Source organism: Panthera uncia (genome assembly GCF_023721935.1).
Source record: "Panthera uncia isolate 11264 chromosome C1 unlocalized genomic scaffold, Puncia_PCG_1.0 HiC_scaffold_4, whole genome shotgun sequence".
NCBI lineage: Eukaryota > Metazoa > Chordata > Mammalia > Carnivora > Felidae > Panthera > Panthera uncia.
Window position 1 is genome coordinate 6,257,845 of NW_026057585.1, and position 27,983 is coordinate 6,285,827.

Below are 27,983 nucleotides of genomic sequence, written 5' to 3' on the forward strand. Positions count from 1 at the left end.
GTTGCGTTTCTATACAACAATAATGAAGCAGCAAAAAGAGAAATTAAGGAAATCAATCCCATTTACAACTGCACCAGAAATAACAACATACCTAGGAATAAACCTAACTAAAGAGGTCAAAGACCTAATACTCTGAAAAATATAAAACATTGATGAAAGAAACTTAAGAAGACACAAAGAAATGGAAAGACAGTCCATGCTCTTGGATTAGAAAAACAAATATCATTAAAATGTCTATACTACCCAAAGCAATCTACATATTTAGTGCAAGCCCTATCAAAATATCAATAGCATTTTTCACACAGCTAGAACAGTCAGTCCTAAAATTTGTATGGAACCACAAAAGACCCCAAATAGTCAAAACAACCTTGAAAAAGAAAAGCAAACCTGGGAGCATCACAATTCTGGACTTCAAGTTATATGACAAAGCTGTAGTGATCAGAACAGTATGGTACTGGCACAAAAAATAGACACATGGAACAATAGAACAGAATAGAAAACCCAGATATGAACCCACAACTATATGGTCAAATAATCTTCAACAAAGCAGGAAAGAATATCCAAGACCTTCTCTTTAACAAATGGAGTTGGGAAACCAGACAGCAACATGCAGAAGAATGATACTGGACCACTTTCTTACACCATACACAAAAATAAATTCAAAATGGATTAAAGACCTAAACGTGAAACCTGAAACCATAAAAATCCTGGAAAAGAGTACAGGCAGTAACTTCTTTGACATTGGCCACAGCAACTTCTTTCTAGATAGGTCTCCCGAGGCAAGGCAAACAAAAGCAAAAATAAACTATTGGGACTTCATCAAAATAAAAAGCTAATGCACAGTGAAGGAAACAATCAATAAAACTAAAAGACAACCTATGGAATGGGAGAAGTTATTTGCAAATAACAGCTGAAAAAGGGTTAATATTCAATATATAAAGAACTTATAAAACTCAACACCCCCAAAATGAATAATCCAATTAAAAAATGGGCAGAAGACATGAACAGACATTTTTCCAAGGAAGATATACAGATGGCCAACAGACACATGAAAAGATACTCAACATCACTTATCATGAGGGAAATGCAAATCAGAACTACAATGAGGTTATCACCTCACACCTGTCAGAATGGCTAATATCAACAACATAAGAAACAACAGGCATTGGCAAGGATATGGAGAAAGGGGAACCCTCCTGCACTGTTGGTAGGAATGCAATCTGGTACAATCTGGTACTCTGGAAAACACTATGGAGCTTCCTCAAAAAGTTAAAAATAGAACTACCCTATGATCCAGCAATTGCACTATGAGGTATTTACCCAGAGAGCACAAAATTACTAATTCAGAGGGGTACATGGACTGCAATGTTTATAGCAGCATTATCTACTATAGCCAAATTACGGAAGTAGCCCAAGTGTCCTTCGACTGATGAATGGATAAAGAAGTGGTGTGTATGTATACAAATACACACATACATACATATATATATGCAAACGTATACACATACATACACACACACACACACACACATATACACGTTCATTCACACACACACAAAATGGAATATTACTCAGCCATAACAAAGAATGAAATCTTGCCATCTGCAATGACATGGATGGAACGAGAGAGTATCATGCTAAGCAAAATAGGTCCATCAGAGAAATCACAAATACTATGTTATTTTACTAATATGTGGAATCTAAGGAACAAAACAAGCAAGGAAAGGACGACAGAAAGCGAGAAAAAAACAAGAAACAGACTCAACTATACAGAACAAACTGATGATTACCAGAGGGAAGGCAGGTCGGGGATGGGCTAAATAGGTGATGGAGATTAAGGAGTATACCTGTTGTGAACACCAGATGATGTAAAAAAAGTGTTGAATCATTATATGGTACATCTGAAACTAATATTACACTGTATGTTAACTAACTGGAATTTAAATAAAAACTTAGAAGAAAAGAAAATTGATAGAAGCACTGATCAAATGTCAGGAGACAAACCCAGGTGTGCCCTTTTGATGTCCAATTTCCTCATCTATAAAGTAAAGATATCTATTTCGCATGGATATTGTTAGAATTAAATAAGATCATGTTTATAAATGTACCATGCTACAAAGATTCACTTTTTGTACTTCCTATTAAAAAATAAACAAAAACTGTGTTATTCATCTAACATATCTATAGTATATTGCTTAGGAGAGTTCAGCAAAAATTTAAATGCTATCTTTTACTGAATGTATGATATCAGTATAAAAAGGAAAACACATAACAGATAACACAGAGAGTAAAAAATAATACAAGAGTGTAATATATACTGTGCCTGATGGACAGAGGCTTATGAACACATAAATTACTAAAATTTACTTAAATAGAAAACAGAAACATGATCTAATTAATGTAACTTATTAAGTGTCAAAAGACAGTAAATCAGCAGTATCAAAACTTACTCAAAATAAAATCTGGAACCAAGTAACTTTACCAGAAGTGTCTACCAAGAATCTTGGGATTACAAAATTAAATTAAATTAAATTAAATTAAATTAGTAAATATCTTAAACAGACTCTTCATGAGAAGAATCACTACCCAACACGTTTTGAAAGAGAACCTAGATATCAAAGCCAGACAAGAGTATTAAAAAGTGCAGACCAATCTCATGTGTGAAAAAGATACAATGACCCCAAACAACATATCAGCAACTAAATTCCAGCAATATAGAAAAAGAATAGTACATCATGATCAAACTGGATTTGTTCCTTGAATGCTATAATGGTTTCTCATTGAAAAACAAATCCATGTGGATGTCTGGAATAAAAAGATTTAGGAACAAAATTCTTGTCAACATTTCGATAACTACAGAAAAATTGCTTGGAAAAAGTTCAACAATACATAATTTTAAAAAAGAACCTCTTAAAATATTAGCAATAATAGAAATGCCTTATGACTAGCATCACACTTAATGGTAAAAACTCACTTTCCACTAAACAAGAGTATCCTTGGTCACTATTTCTATTCAATACTATTGCTGTAAGTTCTAGCTAGTAAAGTAAGGGGGAGGGGGTAAAACCAAAACTGTCCCTATTCATAGGTGAGATGCCTGTATATAAAGAAATCTCTGATAAATTATTGCTATTAAACAAGAGGATTCAAATTCAGCAAGATCACCGAATTCAAAATAAGTTTACAAAAACAACTATATTCTATGTTCCAGCAGTAGGGAATGAAAAATTTTAAATAATACCGTTTATTATAGTGTTTTTTAAACAAAGAATCTATGAATAAATCTAACAAAATTTTTCTAATCTCTGCTCTCATTATGACCCTGAGATCTTCTAATGACTTAACTAACCTCTCCTGCAGAAAATTAAAAACCAAGAATCTATGAATAAATCTAACAAAATTTTTCTAATTTCTGCTCTCATTATAACCCAGAAATCTTCTAATGACTTAACTAATCTTTCCTGCAGAAAAAAATTATAAACTCTAGATGAAATACAAACTGGCCTAAAGTCACTGGAGAATAAAACAAAAGTGGTCAGATTCCAAGGACAGTGGAAACTTGCAAATATGGGCAAGTATGGGGTAAGTTTCACACTTTCTTACAGCTTTTACCCCAAATTCAAAGCCCATACTAGGCAGAACAGAGAAAATCTGACAGAAAACTTGCAGTCCTTCTGTCTTAAAGAATCAGAAGCCAGTTTTTGCAGCAATTACAGCTGCTGAACAAAGAGGGAGAAAGAATGCTGGGGAGAAAAGAGCAAGAAAGGGGAAGCCTCTAGTTCTGTATATGAAGTTTGTCCCTGGCTGCCATGCGAATCAGGAATGCTTGAAAACAGAAACAATGCTCTGGAGCAATACAGGTTAAAGATAAAGAAATGAAATGAATTGAGACATTGTTTGAAGTTTGAATCCAACTAAGAACGAAGTTAAAGGACTACTTAAATCCCTCTCTCTCTCCCTCTCTCTCTCTCTCTCTCTCTCTCTCTCACACACACACACACACACACACATACACACACCTAATCGGAACAGAATCCAGAATTTCCATAACAAAACTTTCAGAATGTCCCAGATTCATTCAAAATGCTACCCAGCCTCAAGTGAAAAGCTAATCAATGACACCAACTCCAAGATGGCCCAAGTGTTAGAAATAGTAAGACTTTAAACCAGGTATTCTAACTGTGCTTTATGAAATACAGGTGTGTTCACAATGAATGAAAAGACAGAAAATCTCTATCTCAGAAACAGAATGAGAAAGAATCAGATCAAAATTCTAAAAACTCCACTGCATGGGTTTAAGAGCAGATTAGAGCAACTTAGGAAAGAGTCATGAAGACATGAAGACAGATCAGTGGAAATTATTCAGTCTGAAGAACATAGGAAAAAAAAAAAGATTGAAAAATATAAACAAAGACTTCAGGGACCATGACACAAAAACAAAAATTCTGAAATACAAGTAAATGACATTTCAGAAGGAGGTAAAGAAAGGGGAAGAAAAAAACATTTGAAGAATTAATGGCCAAAATTTTACCATTATATTTGGTGAAAGACCTAAATATTCAGATTCAACAAGCTCATCAACAAAGTCTAAGGAGGATACAAAAGAAACAACAACCAACATAAACCTGAGGCACCTCTTAATTGAACTCCTGAAAACCAAAAATAAAAAAAATCTTAAAAGGATTCAGAGGAAAAAGACTATATATGTATACGACAAAAATCATTTAAATTATGACTTAATCAGAAACAATGGAAAACATATGAGAAACAATGGAAAACATATGAGAAACAATGGAAAACATAGGAGAAAGAAACAATGTTTTTGAAGGGTAGAAAAACTCACCAATTAAAAATTTTACATACACTAAAAATAAAATCCTTTAAGAATAAAAAACTTTTTTATAAAACACTTTTCAAACAAAGAAATTCAAGTGAGAATTCAAGCCTACAAATGAGCATTACAAGAAATACTAAGGTTCTTCAGGCTGAAATGAAGTGGTACCTGATTAAAGAAAGGTCAGATCTTCAGAGAGAAACAAAGAGTACTAGATATAGTAACTCCCTGGGTAAATACTAGAATATCATTCTCCTCAATTCTATAAAGTAAATAGGTCTGTTTAAACTAATATTTTAATAATGCGTTTTGAGATTTAGAGTGTATTAAATGCAATTCATTTCACAACTATGGCATATAAAGGATGGGAGGGAGGAGATGAATGGAAAAGTAGGGTTGAAATGTTACTATACATAAGTAGTACAATATTAACTCTGTTAAATGAAAAATTAATTTTGTACCCCATGATTTTATAGCAACCACCCCCAAAATATAATAAATTAGTTAAATAAAAGCACTAATAAACTAAAGCAGAATTCTACAACATTTGTCAATTCAAAAGATGTTAGGACAAAGGAAATGAAGGAAGGAAAAACAGAACTTACACCAAAAACCATAAAATACTTAGTAATAAATCTAACCAAAGAGGTGAAAAATCTATACACTGAAAACTATAGAAAGCTTTTGAAGAACTATAGAAAGAAATTGAAGAAGACACAAAAAAAATGGAAAAATATTGCATGCTCCTGGATAGGAAGAACAAATATTGTTAAAATGTCAATACTACCCAAAGCAATCTACATATTCAAAGCAATACCTATCAAAATAACACCAGTATTCTTGGGGCGCCTGGGTGGCGCAGTCGGTTAAGCGTCCGACTTCAGCCAGGTCACGATCTCGCGGTCCGTGAGTTCGAGCCCCGCGTCAGGCTCTGGGCTGATGGCTCGGAGCCTGGAGCCTGTTTCCGATGATTCTGTGTCTCCCTCTCTCTCTGCCCCTCCCCCGTTCATGCTCTGTCTCTCTCTGTCCCAAAAATAAATAAAAAACGTTGAAAAAAAAATTTTTTTTTTAAAAAAAAATAACACCAGTATTCTTCACAGAGCTAGAACAAACAATCCTAAAATGTGTATGGAACCAGAAAAGACCCCGAATAGCCAAAGCAATCTTGAAAAAGAAAACCAAAGCAGGAGGCATCACAATCCTGGACGTTAAGCTGTATTACAAAGCTGTAATCATCAAGACAGTATGGTACTGGCACAAGAACAGACACTCAGATCAACAGAATAGAACAGAGAACCCAGAAATGGACCCACAAACATACGGCCAACTAATCTTTGACAAAGCAGGAAAAAATAGCCAATGGAATAAAGACAGTTTCTTCAGCAAGTGGTGCTGGGAAAACTGTTCAGCGACATGCAGAAAAATGAACCTAGACCACTTTCTTACACCATACACAAAAATAAACTCAAAATGCATGAAAGACCTAAATGTAAGACAGGAAGCCACCAAAATCCTCCAGGAGAAAGCAGGCAAAAAAATCTCTTTGATCTTGGCTGCAGCAACTTCTTACTCAACACGTCTCCAGAGGCAAGGGAAACAAAAGCAAACATGAACTATTGGGACCTCATCAAAATCAAAAGCTTCTGCACAGCGAAGAATGAAACTATCAGCAAAACTAAAAGGCAACCGACGGAATGGGGGAAGATATTTGCAAACGACATATCAGATAAAGGGTTAGTATCCAATATCTATAAAGAACTTATCCAACTCAACACCCAAAAAACAAATAATCCAGTGAAGAAATGGGCAAAAGACATGAATAGACACTTCTCCAAAGAAGACATCCAGATGGCCAACTGACACATGAAAAAATGCTCAACACCACTCATCATCAGGGAAATACAAATCAAAACCACAATGAGACACCACCTGACACCTGTCAGAATGGCTAACATTAACAACTCAGGCAACAACAGACGTTGGCGAGGATGCGGAGAAAGAGGATCTCTTTTGCACTGTTGGTGGGAATGCAAACTGGTGCAACCACTCTGGAAAACAGTATGGAGGTTCCTCAAATAATTAAAAATAGAATTACCCTACGACCCAGCAATTGCACTACTAGGTATTTATCCAAGGGATACAGGTATTCTGTTTCAAAGGGGCACGTGCACCCCAATTGATAGCAGCACTATCAACAATAGCCAAAGTATGCAAAGAGCCCAAATGTCCATCGATGGATGAATGGATAAAGATGTGGTGTGTGTGTGTATGTATGTGAAATAGATAATTCCACAATCACAGTTGGAAACAGTTTAATACTTCGTGTGTGTATACATATATATACATACATACACGCACATGTATATATATATATATATGTATACACACATACACATATGTATATATATGTGTTTATATATGTATACACACACACAATGGAGTATTACTCGGCAATCAAAAAGAATGAAATTTTGTCATTTGCAACTACGTGGATGGAAATAGAGGGTATTATGTTAAGCGAAAATAGTCAGAGAAAGACAAATATCATATGACTTCACTCAAATGAGGACTTTAAGACACGGAACAGATGAACACAAGGGAAGGGAAGCAAAAATAATATAAAAACAGGGAGGGGGACAAAACAGAAGAGACTCTTAAATATGGAGAACAAACAGAGGGTTGCTGGAGGGGTTGTGGGAAGGGAGATGGGCTAAATGGGTAAGGGGCATTAAAGAGTCTACTGCTGATATCATTGTTGCACTACATGCCAACTAACTTGGATGTAAATTTAAAAAATAAAATAAAATAAATAAAAAAAAAACAGAACTTAAATCAGACTGCAGCAATAATTACATTTCATGTTAATTGATTAGAAGGCAGTTATTTTCATACCGGCAAAGTCCAACTACATGCTGTCTTCAAAAGAACTAAAATTATAATATGGTTAGGCTGAAAGTAAAAAGAATACATCAGGAAAGTAGTAAGCATAAGAAAGGTGGAGTAGCTAGATTAACATCTGATAAAACAAACCTCCAAGCAAAAATATTACCAGACATGAAGAGGAGCACATCATAATGATAAAAGGGTAAAGTCATCAGAAAGACAAATCATAAACATGTAATACCTAAGAGTAAAGCTTCAAAATACAGGAAGCAAAAATCTGACAGAAATAGAGTGAAGTAGATAATTCCATAATCACAGTTGGAAATAGTTTAATACTTCATCTCAGCAACTCATAAAAGAAGTATACCATTAATTAACTTAATTAAAAATCCAGAAAGACATAGATAATCTAAACAACACCACCAACTAGCTTAACCTAACATAGAACATTACCCCAACAACTGCAGAATACAGATTCAAGTGTATTTACCAACAAAAACCATATGCTGAGCCACAAACAAGACACAATACATTTGAAGAGATTGAAATTATACCGAATATCTTCGCTGATCACAATTAAATTAGAAATCAAAACAATAAGGTATCTAAGAAACCTCCCTGATTCTAAAATTTGGCAAATTAAACAACACAATCGGAATAACTGATCTGCAGGAAAATACAGATGCTGGCGAGGATGTGGAGAAACGGGAACCCTCTTGCACTGTTGGTGGGAATGCAGACTGGTGCAGGCACTCTGGGAAACAGCGTGGAGGTTCCTCAGAAAATTAAAAATAGAACTACCCTACAACCCAGCAATAGCACTACTAGGAATTTACCCAAGGGATACAGGAGTACTGATGCATCGGGGCACATGTACCCCAATGTTTATAGCAGCACTTTCAACAATAGCCAAATTATGGAAAGAGCCCAAATGTCCACCAATCGATAAATGGATAAAGATGTGGTTTATATATACAATGGAATACTACTTGGCAATGAGAAAGAATGAAATCCTGCCATTTGCAGCAACGTGGATGGAACTGGAAGGTATTATACTAATTGAAATAAATCAGAGAAAGATAGTATTTGATGTTTTCACTCATATGTGGATCTTGAGAAACTTATCAGAAGACAAGGGGGGAAGGGAAGGAGAAAAAATAGTTATAAACAGAGAGGGAGAGAGGCAAACCATAAGAGACTCTTAAATACAGAGAAAAAACTGAGGGTGGATGGGGGTGGGGGAGAGGGGGAAATGGGTGGTGGGAATGGAAGAGGGCAGTTGGGATGACCACTGGGTGTTGTATGTAAGCCAATTTGACAATCAATTATATTTTTAAAAAAGGAATAACTGATTTGTCATAGAGGATATTCTAAGGAAAATTATAAAATACTTTTAACTGAAAAATGAAAAAAAAACATTAAAATTTCTGGGATGAAATTTACAGCTTTAAAATTCTTATAAAAATAAACAAATAAATAAAATTCTTACAGAAAAAAATGATTAGGGAAAAAAGAGGTAAAAATCAAAGACCTAGAGTTCCAATGTAAAAGCTTTAAAAAGAGCTAAGTAAGTACAGAAGAGGAAAAAAATTGAAATCAATGAGACAGAAAACATAAATCATAGAATTAATGTTACTAAATTCAGTTAAAGACAAAAGTCAGTTCTTTGAAAAGATTAATAAAACTGATAAATGCCTACCAGGATTGATAAAAGGAGAAAACAAATTACCAGTATCAAGACTGAAAGAGGGGTTATCACTATAAAGCCTAGAAACATGAAAGGCATAAGAAAGGAACATGTACAACTGCACACCAAAATCTTTGATAACTTCCATGAAATGGATAAATTCCTTATGAATACTATTAACCTGACACAAAATGAAAATAAAATCTGAATATCCATATTTACATTTATATCACATATGTATGTTGAACATACATGTATGAAATATGTATGTATATACACACATACATACATACATATAGTTGAATATGTTATTAAAATCTTCCCACAAGAAAACTTCTAGCCCAGATGGTTGTGTAGGTGAATCTATCAAATATTTAAGGAAGAAGTAACACCAGTGCTTTCAGAAAACAGAGGAAGAGAGACTATTTCCTACTTCATTTTATGAAACCAGATAACTCTAATACCAAACACAGCTATACATTAAAGAGGATAATATATTATGGCCAAGGACTATCCCAGGAATTCAAAGTTGGTTGAACATTTGAAAAATCTAACAATAATTTACCATATTAACAGAATAAAGGTAAAAAATGTTATGATCATCACAGATGAAGAAAAAGAGTCATCTGGCATTTCTCAACATCCACTCATGATAAAAACTCTAAGTAAAATAGGGAGAGAAGGAATTTCCTCAACCTAACAAAGGCAATTGATGAGAAATCTGCAGCTAACACTATACGTGATGAAATTTTTTTTTAAAAAGCAATATTACAAAAACCTTTACTAGAAATTTAGAAGACATAAAAAATATAGGAGACAATCTTTTTAACAAAAACTGTAAACCCAAATGTTACAGAAGACATATTTGAATATATAAAAATTTAAAACTTATGAATAAAAAATTATAAATAAAGCAAAAAAAGCAAGTCTAAATGTCCAATAAATTTATGAAAATGATGCTCAAGTTCACTAGTCAGAAAACACAAATGAAAATAACAATGAGTAACACTCTATAGCCATCAGTCTATCAAAAATTAAGCAGAACTTACACCTGCAGACATTTAGGTACTCTCACACATTGTAGGTAGAAATATGATGAAACTATAGTCTTTTTGGAAAACATTTTGGGAGTAACTATTAAATGTAAAATGCATATACCCTTTGATCCAGCAATCCTACATTTGAGAATCTGTCCCACATACAGCCATGGGGCGCCTAGGTGGCTCAATCAGTTAAGCGTCCGACTCTTGATTTTGGCCCCAGTCATGATCTTGTGGTTGTGAGTTCGAGCTCCGCGTAGAGCTTCGCTGGCAGCGCGGAGCCTGCTTGGGATTCTCTGTCTCCTGTCCCCCTCTCTCACTCTGCCCCTACCCTGTTTGTGCTCTCTCTCTCTCTCTCAAAAATAAATGAATAAGCTTAAAAAAAAAAAAAAAAAAAAAAAAAAAGACACACAGCCTCTGATCCAGCAATCATATTCTTGAGAATCATTTTCAGAGAAAAATTCTCACTACAAGAGGACATATATAATAGGATACTATTGTTAAAAATGTTTATGGTAGCAAAATAATGGAAACAAATACCATTGATAAGGCAATGATTGAATAAATTATGGTACAACCTATGTATAGCATTGTAGCCAATGTATTTTAGGTTACACTAAATACGTTTCACTAGGTAGTCATCAGGAAGTCTGACTTAGAGCTTTATCAGATGATCTGGAAGAGTATTTCCCTGAGATACTGTTGAGTGAGAAAAATAAGAGGCACAAAAGCAAGCATCCAAAAAACCCACACAAAATTTTTAAACTTGCCCCAGAGCCTGTACCATACTGTAGAAGGTAAACACGTGGGGCTAACATAGGTTGGTTTTCAGGCAGCAAGAGAGGAGGAAAGCCTATGTGTGGGACATGTGCAGAGCTCAACCAAAAGAAAAAGAAAAAGAAAAAGCTTTAAAAAAATAGGTAAATAATTAGTTATGATCTAAACTCAAATAAAATGTGTATTTGTGTGAATATACACAGAGAAAGTAAGTGAAAATTAAATTTATAAAATGTTCAAGACAATGATCGTTGAATGCCTTCCCACTTTCAGCTCGATCTGAGTTTGAGGTTTTGTGATTTAAGAAAAAAGTCCTGCAGTCTTTCTTCGCTTTCTTCAACTCATAATTAAATTTTAAATTAATAATAATTCTTATTATTTAGGAAAGTTATAGGATTCTGACAATGGTACTGATGGAAACCTCAGAAAATCTGTCTTAAAAATAAGGAATGAGAACAGATGTAGTACGTCATTTGGCCATCTCTTTTTGTGTAGGTCACTGTGGAACTCCAGCCAAATTATCCCCCTCACAAGGAGGTAATTTATATTATAGATAGAGCATGAAATCAGAGAACAGTGAAGTTAAATTTAATGTTCAGCATTAAATGCTAATTTCTCAATGGAAATCTAAACTCTATACAGCTCTCCATTATAAAGAAATAATTAAAATAGATCACTTTTTTCAAATAAAGTTGTTACAGAATCATGATTCCAGAAAAATAAGTGTTCCCAACCTTCATTCTAAAGGGCCTGGCAGCAAGAACAAGAGTCAAATTTTCATGTAATTTCCAAGCTCCAACATTGAGAGGAATAATAAATTTCATTTGGAGAAAAACGTACGCAGTAAAAATTTCAGTCAGCATAAATTGTTTCAATGCAAGTTAGATATACTGACATTACCCAATTTTTTTAATTTTAATTATATATCTTTGCATGATTTATAAAGTTATCAAAATTTTTTCTTTCATCTATTTCTAAGTGAAACCAGTGTTTTCTATCAGAATGGAACATACTGCAAAGAATGTTGAAGAGTTCACTTTGAACTTCAACAGTACAAACACCATAATAAGAATCCTGGGGTCAACATCATGAATTATTTTCTCCCTGATCATTCAATAATAGGAAGGCCTGGTTTTAAGGCATGTTTGTGTTCCATTATGACTTAGAAGGTCAACAGGTGGTACACAAAAAATTAAAGAGGCAAAGCACTTTGAATCCATTACAACACGAAATGGAAATGAATAAGCAAATAAAAGAAACATACAGGTAAGGAAGAGAAATTTACACTTAGAGAAGCAAGCAGTAGAAACCGGAATACAGTTAAGGCAGATGAATTGTTCCAAAGTGAAGAACTTTTAAAAAAAACAAAACAAAACAAAAAACCAAAGAATGTTTTAAAGAAATATATTTCTGCATATATGTAGAGAAAAACAAAACAAAAAATCAAAGAATGTTTTAAAGAAATATATTTCTGCATATATGTAGAGAAAAACAATTTAAGTCTTATAAAGTATGGGGAGGGCTGATCATTAGTAATTTCTAACACTAAGTTAATCTAATTCTTTCAGAACAGGAATAACCACATAAAAATAAAATTTACCTTTTCAGATTCACCATTGCCCAAGGAATCCCAGTGGGTGTGTTAAAGGCAGGAAGGAGTTTCTCAGCCAGCTGAACTGCTTTAATCTTGAATATCTGAGATCAAAACAACATAAAGGAACTTTTTATAAAAAAAATTATAGCCACCCATTCATAAATTAAAGCCATTGTCATTTGCTGATCTCTCACAGGTCACATACTACACAGAAGTACAAGGAGAAAAAAGGGCATCTCTTTGGTACCATGAAGCATACAGCAATCAGAGAAAACGTTTGTAAACTGGATACTGAGGAAAGCTGAGTATGTAATGGCCTGAAATTATAATTAACTGAAAGGGAAGGATGTGCTTTTAGTGTTAATATTATCTGTATTTTCAGCTGGCAAAAGTCTAAGAAATGTCAGGTTATGAAATGTCCATCCGATGGTATGCAAGCTTAGCACAAACATTAAAACAAAGATTTGGATAAATGCCCTTGAATTACTGTAAGCATGTTTATGTCTCAACATTTTCCATCAACGTCTATCCACATTATTAAAAAGAAAAGGTCTGAGTTCCCATTCCAAGTCTGAGAGTTATAAATGCTTCAACTACTGCTATTTGGGGTACAAAACAATAAACTACGCTAATATCAGTGGTTTCCAAACTTTTAGAATCATGTACTGCTACCAAGATATTCAGAGTAAACTTTCTAATATTCTTAGCATATCCAAATGGATATGCCTCTCTATCCCACCTTTGGAGACTGTTGACTTAAAGGCTCCAAAATGAGACTGGGTCACAATAACCTAGTAGGAAAAAAGGCACATTCTCCTATATGCTTCAAGCCTATCTTCTCTCAAATTGATTTCAAACTCATCAGATATTTCAGCTTCCATCCGTCCACTGCAGTCAAATATTTTTGATAAAATATTATTCAACTCTTTAAATAAGGAGCTGAAGGTCTGGAACAGATCAAAGTTATATGTTGAGGTTATATTAAACAAAGCACCCCAACATTACTGGGGGTAGAAGATATCAGAGAGAAATACACACAAGCTAACAAAGAAATATGATGTTAAGATGTTTTTGCAAGGTTCCTTAAGTGAGGCAAAACTTCTTAGCAAAACTTGTAATTAGATATTCTCATACATCAACAATTTACCATTTCCTTGAATGCCTACTTTGACGTAAAAGTCTCAAGAAAAATGTAACAATTTAAGGTTAGTTTTTGTTTCTAGAGAGAGCATGTGCGTGTGAGTACATGAACTGGGGAGGAGCAGAGGGAGAGAGAGAATCTCGAGCAGGCTCCATGCCCAGTGCAGAGCCCCACACGAGGCTCGATCCCACGACTCCAGGATCATGACCTGAGCCAAAATCAGGAGTTGGACGCTCAACCGACTGAGCCACCCAGGCACCCCAAAGTTAAAGTTTTAACAATTTTCTCATATTCATCTCATATTCAGGAAAGCAAATGTAAACTGTTCCCCTTATGTTAACATTTTTATCTTAATAAAGTCTAGTTACATTATATGGTGAACAGTACTACTTCTGTTTACCATGAGGACAAAGGGACGAAGTTCTTACCTAATGTTAATATCACGGATTTGTTTTTATATCACACCTTTCCTACATACAAAAATTAATGTTTGGGGTGCCTGGGTGGCTCAGTCAGCTGGGCGTCCGACTCTTGATTTCAGCTCAGGTCTATCTCACAGTCATGAGATAGAGCCCCACGTCAGGCACGGGGCCTGCTCAAGATTCTCTCTCTCCCTCTCTCTGCCCCTGCCTGCCCCACTCACACTCTCTCTTTCTCACTCTCTCAAAACAAACAAAAAACTAATATTCAAAATGGTAAAATGCTTACAAACATAAACTTTTCTAAACAGAAAGCATTCTCCTTTCCCTTCCAGAAGTAAACTTCCAAAAGATATTTTCTAATTTTCAACTAATTGGAGCCATCAATAGCAGATAACATATATAGTAACCAGTTATAGTACACAGTCCCCCAAAACAACACCCCAAAATCACAGAGAACAATTTCCTTATATAGTATGCTTATCTCAATATATTCACAAACATACAAACTCTTTAATGATAAATAAATTATAGCCCTACATTTCTCATTTTCACAAATATTTTGGTAGACAGCAGCAACAGCTAATTTAAAACATACTACTTTTCGGCAATGCAGGCAAGTTAATACAAAATCCAAAAAGTGTCAAAGTAAAAAAGAAGTCTCTTTTCTAGTCCGATTTCTCCACTACACAGTTCCTTCTACAATGCAGGCAGCTATCAGCTTCTTAAATGTCTAGTAAATACCTTGCACTAAATTAGTTCCATTGTATACATGGTTCCTAGCCTTGTCACATCAAATCCTCATTTTCTGACTTTCGCAGAAACAGAAATGCTATTAACAGTTTACACACACACACACACACACACACACACACACACACACAGAATCTTTGTCTTTGTCTCTCTCTGAAACATGGACTATCATGCACTCTATCCTGAACTTGCATCTTTCACTTTACTGAACCTTGGAGATCTTTCCAAATCAGTCCACAAAGGTCTACCATAACCTTCTCTTTAGTGGCTGCAGAATTTCTCCTTGTATGGATATACTGTAATTTAGTCAGTCCCCTATGTGACAGACATATGTTTCCAAACTATGTGACTAGGTAAGATAAATTCTCAAAGGGGAACCAAAGTATTGATGGGTATATTCATTTGTAATTTTCATAGTTAATGCCAATTTGTCTTCCACACACTTTGCCAGTCCATATTCCTATCAGAAGGTATCAGTAGCCATTTCCCTGTATTCTTGTTAACACAAAAGTCATCAAAATTTTGATTGCTGCCTATCTCATACAGACAGCTCCCGATTTTACAATTGACAATGAACATCTTACAATTTATCAACTTTACAATGGTGTGAGAGTGATAATGCGTTCAGGAGAAACCAACTATAAATTCTGATCTTTCCCAGGCTAGGGATATGTGGTAGATACTCCCTTGTGATGCTGAGCGTAGGCAGCAAACCGCAGGTCCCGGTCACCCGTGGGGAGGTGAGGGTGAACAACTGCTATACTTTCAACCGATCTGCACTACACAGCCATTCCGTCTTTTGCTTTCAGTACAACATTCAATAAATTAGAGGAACTACTCAATACTTCCTTATAAAAAAACTTTATTATAAGGTACATTATGATTTTGCACAACTGTAGGCTAATGCAGGTGTTCTGAACACATTTAAATGCATTTCCAATTTACAGTATTTTCAGTTTTTGATGGGTTTCCCAGGACATGACCCCACCGTAAACCAAGGGAGATATGTAGTTGAAAAAGGAGACTCCGTTATCATTTTTATTTTCATTTCTTTTATTATGAATGTGATAGATACTCAACACTCATCCAAATCTCCTTTCAAGCACACCTTCAAATACTGCAAAGGGTAGAAAACTACATAATGGCATCAACATTGCCAAGCATCCTTAAATATGCAATATTTGGAAGGAAGAAGTAAGTGATCTGAGGCAGTGGCCTTGCAAGCACAGTGGTGAAGGTATCTGGTTCTTCTGGTGGCTCTAAAAGAAGTTTGAATGACTGGTCTCTGTCTTCATAGGGACCCTGTGAGTAATCAAGGCAATGGAATTGGTACTCAATTAGATACACAGTATGTTTGGGCATTTCTCCCGGCTGCATGGTTCCAAGCTGTATTATAACAAAAATACCTGAAGTCATGGCCCTCCCAAAGATTCTGTTAACGAGTCAGTACCCTGTAATAAATCACTAGGTAAACAGATTCTGTTTTCTGCTATTATGATTCTTTTTTTTTTTTTTAACGTTTATTTTTGAGACAGGGAGAGACAGCATGAATGGGGGAGGGTCAGAGAGAGAGGGAGACACAGAATCTGAAACAGGCTCCAGGCTCTGAGCCGTCAGCACAGAGCCCGACGCGGGGCTCGAACTCACGGACCGCGAGATCATGACCTGAGCTGGAGTCAGATGCTTAACTGACTGAGCCACCCAGGTGCCCTTCTGCTATTATGATTCTTGATGGATACAATCATGAGTGCACATCAATTATTTCACATGTTTAAGAGGCTCAACAATATTAAGACTTCTACAACATTTCATTTATTTACAGAAAAACTTTTATGCGTCCAATGTGCATTATGTGAAATCCCCCAGTTATTTTTACCAGAACAAATGGTGGGCAATGGGACAATGCTAAAACTTCCTAAGAAGACTTAGGACCAGAAGAATTATTCCTGGGTGTGGAAGAACTGGAAGAAATGGGGTTAAACAGATAGAATGTGGCAAGATTACAAACAACCTTAAAATAGAAACAATGAAACTTAAAGTAACACAACTGATAACACAGAACCACTGTAGATTATTGAGAAGGGAGGTGATATTAAATGCATGGGTACTTTTAATTGTTTTTCTTTACTGAATTAAATTAGTAACAGAATATTCTTCTAGCCTGTTTTCAACCTAGCAGAGTGAAAATACAGAAGTGAAGAGTTTAGAATCCCCAAATGACTCCCTAGGCCATTCAGGGTAAAAGTCCTTTAAGAGGCTCTAAATCTGTATAAGCAATGAATCTCTATGACTTCTGTACCTCACTCTCTCCTTCCTTTCTCTTCCAGCAACCTACTTCAGCCCCACTAACCTTTTTTGTTGTTCTCTGAGAATGCCAGTTATGCTTTTGCTTCGCTGTCTCTCCCTTTGCTATCCCTTTCTAATAAATGCTCTTATAAAAAGATGTTCTCATGGCTCTCTCTTATCTCCTTCAGGTCTCTATACAAATGCTACTCTTGCACACACTCCCTGACACACATCCAATTTGAAATTAAAACCCCTTCATCCTCTTCCATGCTCTGTTTTTCCCCTTACTGCTTACCAGTAACAGTGCACGTATGTGTAGGTCTACGTGTGCAAACACACACATGCTCTCACATACCTACCCTGTTCATTCCTGTTACCCCCACAAGTAGAATGTAAACCATAGATGGGCAGAAGCGGTTTTATTCACTGTTTTATTCTCAGAACTTAAAAGAGTGCCGAGGCTATAACCAGTACTCAACAAGTGTTGAATGAATCAATTTAGGAAGCCAAAAAGCACAGAGATTTATAATAAGTAAACTATCTTCTTTCTCTTCCACACCAACCCAAATCCCCGAAATATCTGAGGCTAATATGCCAAGGTTTTAAGAGCTTAAGATCTTCTACAGAAATGTTGAGATGATGACAATGATGATAATGACAAACACATATTAAACCCAATCAATTCTCACAACACCCCAGTGAGATAAATACTGTTACTCCCGTTTTACAGGTTAGGAAACTGAGGTTTAAAACAAATAATTTAATTTGCCCAAGGTCATACAACTAGGAAGTGGTAAGCCTGAATTTAAGCCTAGGCAGTCCAGCTCCAGAGTCCATGTTCTTGCTTGACTATTCCACTAATTAGAGACAGACACAGATATCTAGATACTGACATCGCGATATAGACACAGAGGAAGACAAAAGACATTCCCACACCTTGCATTATTTAATCTTACCTTCTGTAGCCAATAATTAAATTCCTCAAAATATTTCACTAATTCATTGCGTATCTTTCTGTCCTGTATCTTACATCCTCCGTTTTGGATGACAGTTTGGGCTGATATAAAACATGAGTTGTCAGTTACTTTATCTTAGTGGTCTAAAGATAATCACTCCAACATCTTCTGGCTTCTCTTGCTATTGAGCACTCTGCTGTCAGCTGTCATCCTTCTGTAAGTAATCAGCCCTTTCTCTTTAGTAGCTTTTCATATTTCCTCCTTATTCTTGGTATCTTTTCCAATATTGACTTTCTATCATTTATCCCATTAAACTCATCTAAAGTTCCCACTAAACATTCTTTGAAACCTCTCACTCTGTATCTTTTTTAATATCCCTTCTTCTTAATTTCTCTCTTTTTCTTAATTTCTCTCTTTGATTCATTTTATTTCATTCTGGATGAATTTTCATCATCACCATGAACAGAAACATCCTTAAGGGCTAGATAAGTGTTCCTTAGGACCAAGTGAAGGTTACTACAAGACTGTAGGTTAAGAGGTAGAAACATATTCACACACACACACACACACACACACACACACACACACACCTCTCACTCAAAATGAGCCTACAAACAGTATTTCCAAACTCATGATGAAATCCAAGATTTATGCCATTTACAAACTAACAAGTCAGCCTACCACATTTTCATGAATGTCTACAAAATCGTGAATATCTCTGACTACTGGGTCAGAGGCAGAGAACTGAATATTATTCACAGCAAAGTGTCAGCCAAAGATCTGAGTTTATCTACACTGGCTGTACCTGGCCCACCCTCAGCCCCACCTCAATCTCACAGGTATGATCCAAAGGGTCCCCGATGGATTCCTGCACACACAGTGGACTGTGCTGCAGGGGAAGAACACTGAGCTTGGAGAATGTCTTTTACAGTAAGTGAAAGCAAGCCTACTTGATGAGATTAATTCATGCCTGCAGGCATGGCCCTAATGACCTGGGTAAAGAGCAGTCAAAGCCTTGTATTTGTGGTCTTCCTGGCCAAAGTGTGCAGGGACGCTCAGGTGCTACATTGTTTTGCCTTCCTACCCCTCCACGTCAGCAGCAGTGCTGCCTTCCTGTAGCAGCAGTGAATCCACTCTTTTCCAATGCTTGCAGAACCAGCTTCATCACCCTCAGTCCTCACTGGAGACAGCAGCGGGAGCACCGACCTGCCTGCACACTGTCATCAGAGGTCTGAATTTCAGCTCTGCTTAGCCCTTCCCCCTACGGTTTCTAAGATTTAGGAGTTAAAACCTCTTCCTCATATTCCCTCAGCCCTGGTTGCCCTCCTGTAGGAGCCACCTCCATGATACTTTAAAAAATTCTTTTTAATCTTGCACTTACCTAGGTAACTTTATGCCTAGTTAACAATTCTGTATATTAAATTCTCTCTGTTCAAATAACTGGCATTGTTTCTGTCTCTTATTTGGACCCTGGCTGATAAATACATAAATATTTTGTTATTACTATATTTGCTTATTTTAAAAACCAGGAAGATGAAAATTTCTACAACTCATACACAGTTCCTGTATTCTGAACCAAGTACTTTGATTCATTTCCATCCTTTTACCTGTAAGGACACACAACTGTTAAGTGGTTAGATTTTTATTGTCTTTTCCTGCTACTAACACAGTAACACAAGTACCTTTTCAATTTTTACAAAACTGTCTAATTTACTGTATCCTTTTCCTCTCCTCCCACTCACTCCTCATACTATTTCAACATGGCTTCTGCCCCCATCATTTCATTGAAATGGATCTTGCTAACAATTAGCTGTACATTTCAGCATCGATCGCTTAGTCATTATTGACCAGTTCCTCCTTAAAACACTTTCTTCCCTCGTGTTCAGACACCCCACAATCTCCCTGCCTCCTTCACTGAGTCAGACTTCTCATACCTGACCTTTTAATACTGTGTTCCTCCAGGCTTGATTCCAGGTCCCCCTCTCTTCCTATTCTAAATTGTCTCCCTGAGCAATTTCACATGTGCTTGCTTTCAATTATCAGCTACACAGCCACTGATTCCCAACTTTGTATTTCTCATCAAGACTTCTCCAATGAGCACCAGCTCCATTACATCTGCTTACTACCTATTTCCACTTAAACAGAGCAAACTCCCCTCACACTCGAAATACTTAAAATGAACTGATGATCTTCCTCTCCCAAATTAATGTTCTTAAAATGCTCAGTTTCTAGTAACTGTCCCACCATTAGTCTAGTACCAAAACCCTGAAACCTGGGGACGGATCCAACTCCTCCTCTGCCTCATCCCACCCACAACCTCCCCCCCACTCCCGCCCAATCCTTTGGAATTTGCCTCCCAAATCCCTTGAAATCATTTAATCTCTCATCTCTGTAACCCATCAGAGTCCAAAAAGCCATTATTTCTTGCCCCCAAATACCACAATGGTTAATTAACTGGAGGGACAGAACTCACACACACACACGCACACACACACACACACACACACACACACACGCATGCACAGTAAGCTCTAACTATTTGTAACTTACTTTTGTCATTTAATACATCAAGCATATTTTTCCTAGATAAAATACATCAAACTTACGTACACAGTTGTATAGTATTCTATAATATTCTATAGTAAGTATTCTATAGTAAGAGATGTATTAATTTATTCAACCATTCCCCTCTAGATGAATCAGGTCTTTTCAAACACTGGCTACTAAAAACACTACTGCAATAAAATATCCTGCTAAGTATTTCTTAAGCATCCACATTGTTACTTTTAGATAATATATCCCTAGAAGTGGGATACCCTGTTAAAGAGAATTTTATATTTTAAATGTTTACTGGACACCACCAAATTATTTTCCAAAAAGTTTGGATCATTTATATTCCCTCCAAAAGCTTATCACACATTTGTTAAAATTTAAACCATACACTTGAGAAACTTAACAGAAGTCCATGGGGAAGGAAAGGGGAAAAAATAGTTACAAACAGAGATGGGGCGGGGGGGAGGCAAACCAACAAGAGATTCTTAAACACAGAGAACAAACTGAGGGTAGATGGGGGATGGGGGATGGGGAAGAGGGGAAAATGGATGATGGGCATCGAGGAGGGCACTTGTTGGGATGAGCACTGGGTGTTCATATGTAAGCCAATTTGACAATAAATTATATTTTAAAAAATTTAAACTATACCTTTAATTACATCCATACAATTAAAGTGAGTGCATTTCCTTATAGGTAAGTGAGCTACTTAAAATAAATAAAATAATCTTTGAGCCGGTCCTTGAAGTTCTTTACCAGGCAGAGAATGTGGAAGGGTTAGAATCCATCTTACACATAAAATTATGGTAGAGGTCTATAAACATATAGGAAATAAAACAATGTGGTCTAAACACGTAGTTTCATGTATGCAGAATTTTGAGCTTCTCCTCCGTGGCTCCTTCCTGCCCTGGATTTCACTCCTAGATTTCTAGCTCCCGGGGTAGCTAGCTCCAAACTCCATCTTCTGATTTGACAAACCAATAACCATAATCATGACATCCACTACGACGGGTATTGGCATAATGTTAAACATGTAAGAATGTGTACAGATATGTAGATGAACTCACACCTTTAAGAGGAAAATGTTAGTGTATTTTAAAAAGGTTATCTGGGCAGCAAAGCTTAGTGGAATGTTTTGCCCAATTACCAGCATGTCTATAGAGAAGGAAGAGGTCAAATTTTCCATGGAAATAGCAGCAATTCCTGGAGGAATATCAGGTTTTCCAAAAATAAAATGAGAATGAGTGCAGTAAAAACAGAGATGACTAATATTTAAACCAGGAAATATCTGGGTCAAAAAGGGCTATTCTATTTGCTTAGAAAGTCTCCCTGAGCTTATTCAGAAACGATCCTAAACTATAGGCAACAGAGTACATTTGTGTTTTAGTGAAGATAGATTTTGTTGTTGTTGTTTACTTTCTTTTTATTATCTGTAAAACATGGATTAAACTCCACATAACCATTTCTCTATTCTATCTGACAGATTTCAGATGCAGTTATCCACGTAAATTATGTTATCATCTTACTAAGGGAGGGATACCACTTTGATAACCATTAAAAAAATGAGAAGAGACAATCCTGTAAAAGAAATGTCATATATTAGAGGCTAACATCAAGTAAACATAATAAATCATCAAGATTTTTTTTAACTTGTGAATACTTAATATAAATAGCCTTGCTCTGAGAAATAAAATGATAAAGTTTCACATTTATTATATTAATAAATCAACAGGAGAGAGGAACACTTTGTCAGATGACATGTAACCCTTATTTGGTTCCCTGTACCAGAAAACAGAACGCATGTCAATGTTCTTTATTCTAGTTACAGACTACCTTAACATAAGAGATGCACTTTGCCAAGTTATAAATTAATTTTCTGGCTTATGTAAGATGTAGGAATTTCTTGTACATCCAGTATTACAGTAATGTCATATTCGAATTATTTTTCAATGTTTAATTCATTTTTAGCAGATCTGAAATTTACTATTGCTTTTCCAGAATAGTTATGAATCATAGTTTTCGACGTAAAATGATCAAGAAGAGAAGTATAAAAAGGTCAGTAAAATTCCACTGTATGAAAAAGTCAGAAAAGTAAAACATGTTCTCTTTATATGTACCTGAGTAGACTATATCCTAAGAAATCGATTTATGACGTCTACCTCAAATAAGTAAAAGGATCCATCACCCCTTAGCAACACAGACTAGTTACCACTTGAGAGAAAGTCAAAGGAGGAAGAAAAGTAAAGCAGGATCTACTGAGTCAGGCACTATGTTAGGCAGTCACACAACTGAATCCTCACAACAACTCTCAGGTGAACGCTCTCACTGAAAGGGCGGGCCTACGCCGGCCGACTCCATCTTGTTCTGTGTTCTCCACCTTGAGTGACTATGTCCCCGACATGACCCCTTTTCCAGGAAAATCACAGAAACCTCAGACTGCGCCTCCTCCCCTTGAGTAACCTCCCGCTCACCCGTTCAAACTTTCTGATCAAAACACGCCCAGCGACCTGCGTAACAGGACTCCGACCCTTCCCCAACCAATCGGCTGAGGCCACGACCCTGCCCCAGCCAATCGGCTGAGGCCACAGCCATTACCTCACCAACTGCCCCTAGACCCCTATAAAACCTTTGTGCTTTTGAAACTCGCTCTCTCTCCCTGGTATCTCACCGCTGCGTCGGTGCAGGTAGGGGATTGAGCTCGAGCTAGCTCGAATAAAGGCTCTTTGCTTTTGCATCGGACTCGGCTCCCTAGTGGTCTTTGGGGATCACGAATTCTGGGCATAACACTCACGTTTTCATAGATGAAAACAATTAGGTTACAGAGGTAAACAGCTTGCCAAATAGCATGAAAAGGAGGCAGAGTAGGGACTCGAGCCTCTGATCTCCAAAGCTATGTGCTTCTCTCCACTTTGAAATGTTTATTCTGGAAGTCTGATGCATAAAAACAGCAAATATGAAAATACTGGTAACATCATACACTTTTTCAGCATGTTACTACTGTTTTCCTATGACAGTAACAACCAAACTCTCAACATCTTGCTTCAACTTTCAGACTAGGAACCTAATGTGAAACGGCCAAGGCTGGCACTTCTCTTTCATAAGCTGCTCATAATCAATTTTGAATCATGTGCCTTTTGATACTAAAATGAATCAAGTTTGTCAGCTACACCCCAAAAACTTAGTACATGCTCAAGTAAGCATGGAAATATGGAAAAAAAAAATGCTCTCCTTTCTCAAAGACATCTTATAATGTCTAATTTGGAAACAAATCTGAAACTGAAGGCATCAAAACAGTTCCATTTTCTTCCTCCTTTCATTATTTAATATTTCAATCCAGAAGCTCCTGAAGCTAGGGGTCTGTGCCCAAAAGGCATGCGTAGGGTGCACACAGCACTGTCCCGGAGAGGGGCTCAGACCAACGTGAGGAAAGGGAAGCCAGCCAAGCAAAGGGGAATAAAATCCTAGAGGGTCCGTGTGAGGAAGATGCACTGAACAAGGTGGCAGGCAGCCTGCTGAGGGCAGCAAAGTGATTTCATACAGCAGGACGAGGCAAGTGGATTAATATATGAGGAATAATAAATAGTAGGCAGGTTTCACACTATCAGAAAAGAGTGTGAAAGATGAAAAGGCAGAAAGCCAGAATAAACCTTATGGTGTTGCGCTGAAATTAGAGCTATTAGTGTGAATTCGTGGCTGCCAATATTTGGAGATCAAAACAGAAAAGAGTATGGACATAAACGTTAGTAAGCAGAGTAACAGCAGCCCACGCCTGGGGGAGGCAGGGCAGGGCCAAGAGAGACCCCCTCTGAGGCGCAGGCCTACAGGAAATGCCTAAAGCTGAGGACAGAGCCAGAACATTAACAAAACTTGCCGACTGGGCCCACCCTAAATACAGGGTAATGTTAGAGGAATCTGAAGCTAGCGGTGCACTGTGGCTCATCTTAGCAACAAAAAATCAGAATCTGGTTCCATCCCAGTCTAAACTGACTGAACTCCCGACACTAACAGCACAGGCACACTGCTCCAGGCATGAATACCATTAACCTCAGTCTCTACTGTCCCACACATGATGTTTGGCATTCAATCAAAAATTATGAAACACCTTACGAAGGCAAGAAAAAATAATCCACTTTATAGAGACAAAGCAAGTGACAAACCAAGCTTGGTGACGTTAAAACAATCTGAGAATTTAAAGTGACTATGATTACCATGTTCAAAGACCTAGTTAGGGGATAAGGTAGCAAGCATGAAGACAAGGAGGACCTGTGGCAGAGAAACAGAAATTATTAAGTCAAATGAAACACCAGGAATAATTTTTTTAATGTTTATTTATATTTGAGAGAGACAGCGTGAGTGAAGGAGGGGTAGAGAGAGATGGAGACAGAATCTGAAGCAGGCTATGTGCACAGCGCCCAACAAGGGGCTTGAACCCACAAACCATTAGATCATGACCTGAGCCGAAGTCAGACGCTTAACCGACTGAGCCACCCAGGCGACCCTCTAGAAATATATATATTTTTTTAAATCAAAGTAACAGAGACGCAGAAAGCCTTCAGTAGGCTCAAAAGTAGATTCAATGGAGCTGAGAAAAAAAGAAAAAAATCAGTGTACTTGAAGATAGGTCTATAAACATTACCCAAACTGGAACACAAGGAATAAAAAAGCAGTGGGTGGGGTAAAAAAGAATACCTATTTCAAGAGCTATGAGACAATCTCAAAGAGTCTGATGAATGTATAATTGGAACTTCAGAAGAGGCAGAAAAACATTTTAAAAGATAATGAATAAGATATCAGACCATACATCTAAGAAGCTCAGAGAACCTCAAGCAAGATAAATAAGTCCTACTCGCCCCTCCAAAAAAAGAAAAGTAAAATCACTCAGATTCTTCGTACACAATAAAATATGAACAGATTATCTTAAAGGCAGCCAAAGCGGGGGGAAAGACACATTACATATAGAGGAACAAAGAATTAAAGCAGACTTCTCATCACAAACTGTGCAAACTCTAAAAGCTAATGCAGTGACATCTTTAAAGTGTTGAAAGGAAAAATAGTCAATCCAAATTCTGTAACACAAAGAAAATGTCTTTCAAAACTGAAGAAATAGACTTCCCAACCAACAGAAACCGAGAGACTGCACAACCAGGAGATGGGCACTGTACAAAAAGTTAAACGAAGCCCTTCACACAAAAGGAATATATACCAGACAGAAAGCTGAACCTACAGAGAAATGAAGACCAACAAAAATGACTGAAAGATTAACAGGCATTTTTTCTTTTTATTAGGCAGAAAAAAACAAAAGAGGAATGAGGAACAGATGGGTCAAATGGGACACAACTAACAATGTTACAGATTTTAATGCAACTGTATCTGTAATTATATTGAATCTACATGGTCTAAACAGACAAATTAAAACCTGACTGTCAAAGCTTTCTACAGGAAAACCAACTTTAAATATAAAAACATATAGGGTAAAAGATGTACGATACACACATTACATAAAATAAAGCCAGAGTGACTGTATCAGTATCAAAGGAACTAGACTTAAGAACAGAGAATGTGACCAAGGATAAAAAGAAAAATTTTTACATAAAAGGATCAACCAAAAAGACAGAACAATCATAAAATAGGTGTATACCTAAGAATAAGCCTCCAAAACACATAAAGTAAAAACTGGTAGGACTGAAAGGAGAAACAGGCAAACCCATAATTATATTTGGAGGTTTCAAGACTCCTCACCTAGTATTTGACAGACCAAATAGACACAAAATTAGTAAAATTACAGAAGATCTGAGCAACACTATGAACTTCCTTGACTTCATTGATTTTTTTTTACTAAAACCACAACAGAATACACATTCTTTTCAAGTACACATTCTTTTTCAAGCAGGCCATATTCTGACCCATATTACCTGCCTACAAAAATTAACTAGAGAAACAGGAACCCTCTTGCACTGTTGGTGGGAATGCAAATTGGTGCAGCCACTCTGGAAAACAGTGGGGAGGTTCCTCAGAAAATTGAAAATAGACCTACCCTATGACCCAGCAATAGCACTGCTAGGAATTTACCCAAGGGATACAGGAGTACTGATGCATAGGGGCACTTGTACCCCAATGTTTATAGCAGCACTCTCAACAATAGCCAAATTATGGAAAGAGCCTAAATGTCCATCAACTGGTGAATGGATAAAAAAATTGTCATTTATATACACAATGGAGTACTACGTGGCAATGAGAAAGAATGAAATATGACCCTTTGTAGCAACATGGATGGAACTGGAGAGTGTGATGCTAAGTGAAATAAGCCATACAGAGAAAGACAGATACCATATGGTTTTCATATGGATCCTGAGAAAACCCATTTCATATGGATCCTGAGAAAAACCACTTAACAGAAACCCATGGGGGAGGGGAAGGAAAAAAAAAAAAAAAAAAGAGGTTAGAGTGGAAGAGAGCCAAAGCATAAGAGACTCTTAAAAACTGAGAACAGGGGCGCCTGGGTGGCGCAGTCGGTTAAGCGTCCAACTTCAGCCAGGTCACGATCTCGCGGTCCGTGAGTTCGAGCCCCGCGTCAGGCTCTGGGCTGATGGCTCGGAGCCTGGAGCCTGTTTCCGATTCTGTGTCTCCCTCTCTCTCTGCCCCTCCCCCGTTCATGCTATGTCTCTCTCTGTCCCAAAAATAAATTAAAAAACGTTGAAAAAAAAAAAAAAAACTGAGAACAAACTGAGGGTTGATGGGGGGGGTGGGAGGGAGGGAGGGTGGGTGATGGGTATTGAGGGGGGCACCTTTTGGGATGAGCACTGGGTGTTGTATGGAAACCAATTTGACAATAAACTTCATATATTGAAAAAAAAAACAAAAAAAATTAAACTAGAAGTTAAGCTTCCAACTCTTGTTCTCAGCTCAGGTCTTGATCTCAGGGTAGAAACGATTGAAAGATATATGGAAACCCTGAAATATTTGAAAATTTTTAAATATACTTCTAAATAACTCCAGAATCAAAGAGAAGGAAAATCAGAAAATATTTTGAATTAAAGGAAAATGAAAATATATCAAAATTCAG

The 27,983-nt window shown here is 36.7% G+C and overlaps 1 protein-coding gene across 2 annotated transcripts in view; it reads right to left on the reverse strand.

Annotated features, from left to right (window-relative positions):
- MAN1A2 (mannosidase alpha class 1A member 2) overlaps positions 1-27,983 on the reverse strand; it is a 185,033-nt gene that overhangs the window by 90,352 nt on the left and 66,698 nt on the right. For both annotated transcript variants that reach the window (XM_049618376.1, XM_049618377.1), the window contains exon 6: positions 12,822-12,916. In XM_049618376.1, coding sequence (XP_049474333.1) covers positions 12,822-12,916 — 95 coding nt within the window. The remainder of the gene's footprint in view (positions 1-12,821; positions 12,917-27,983) is intronic.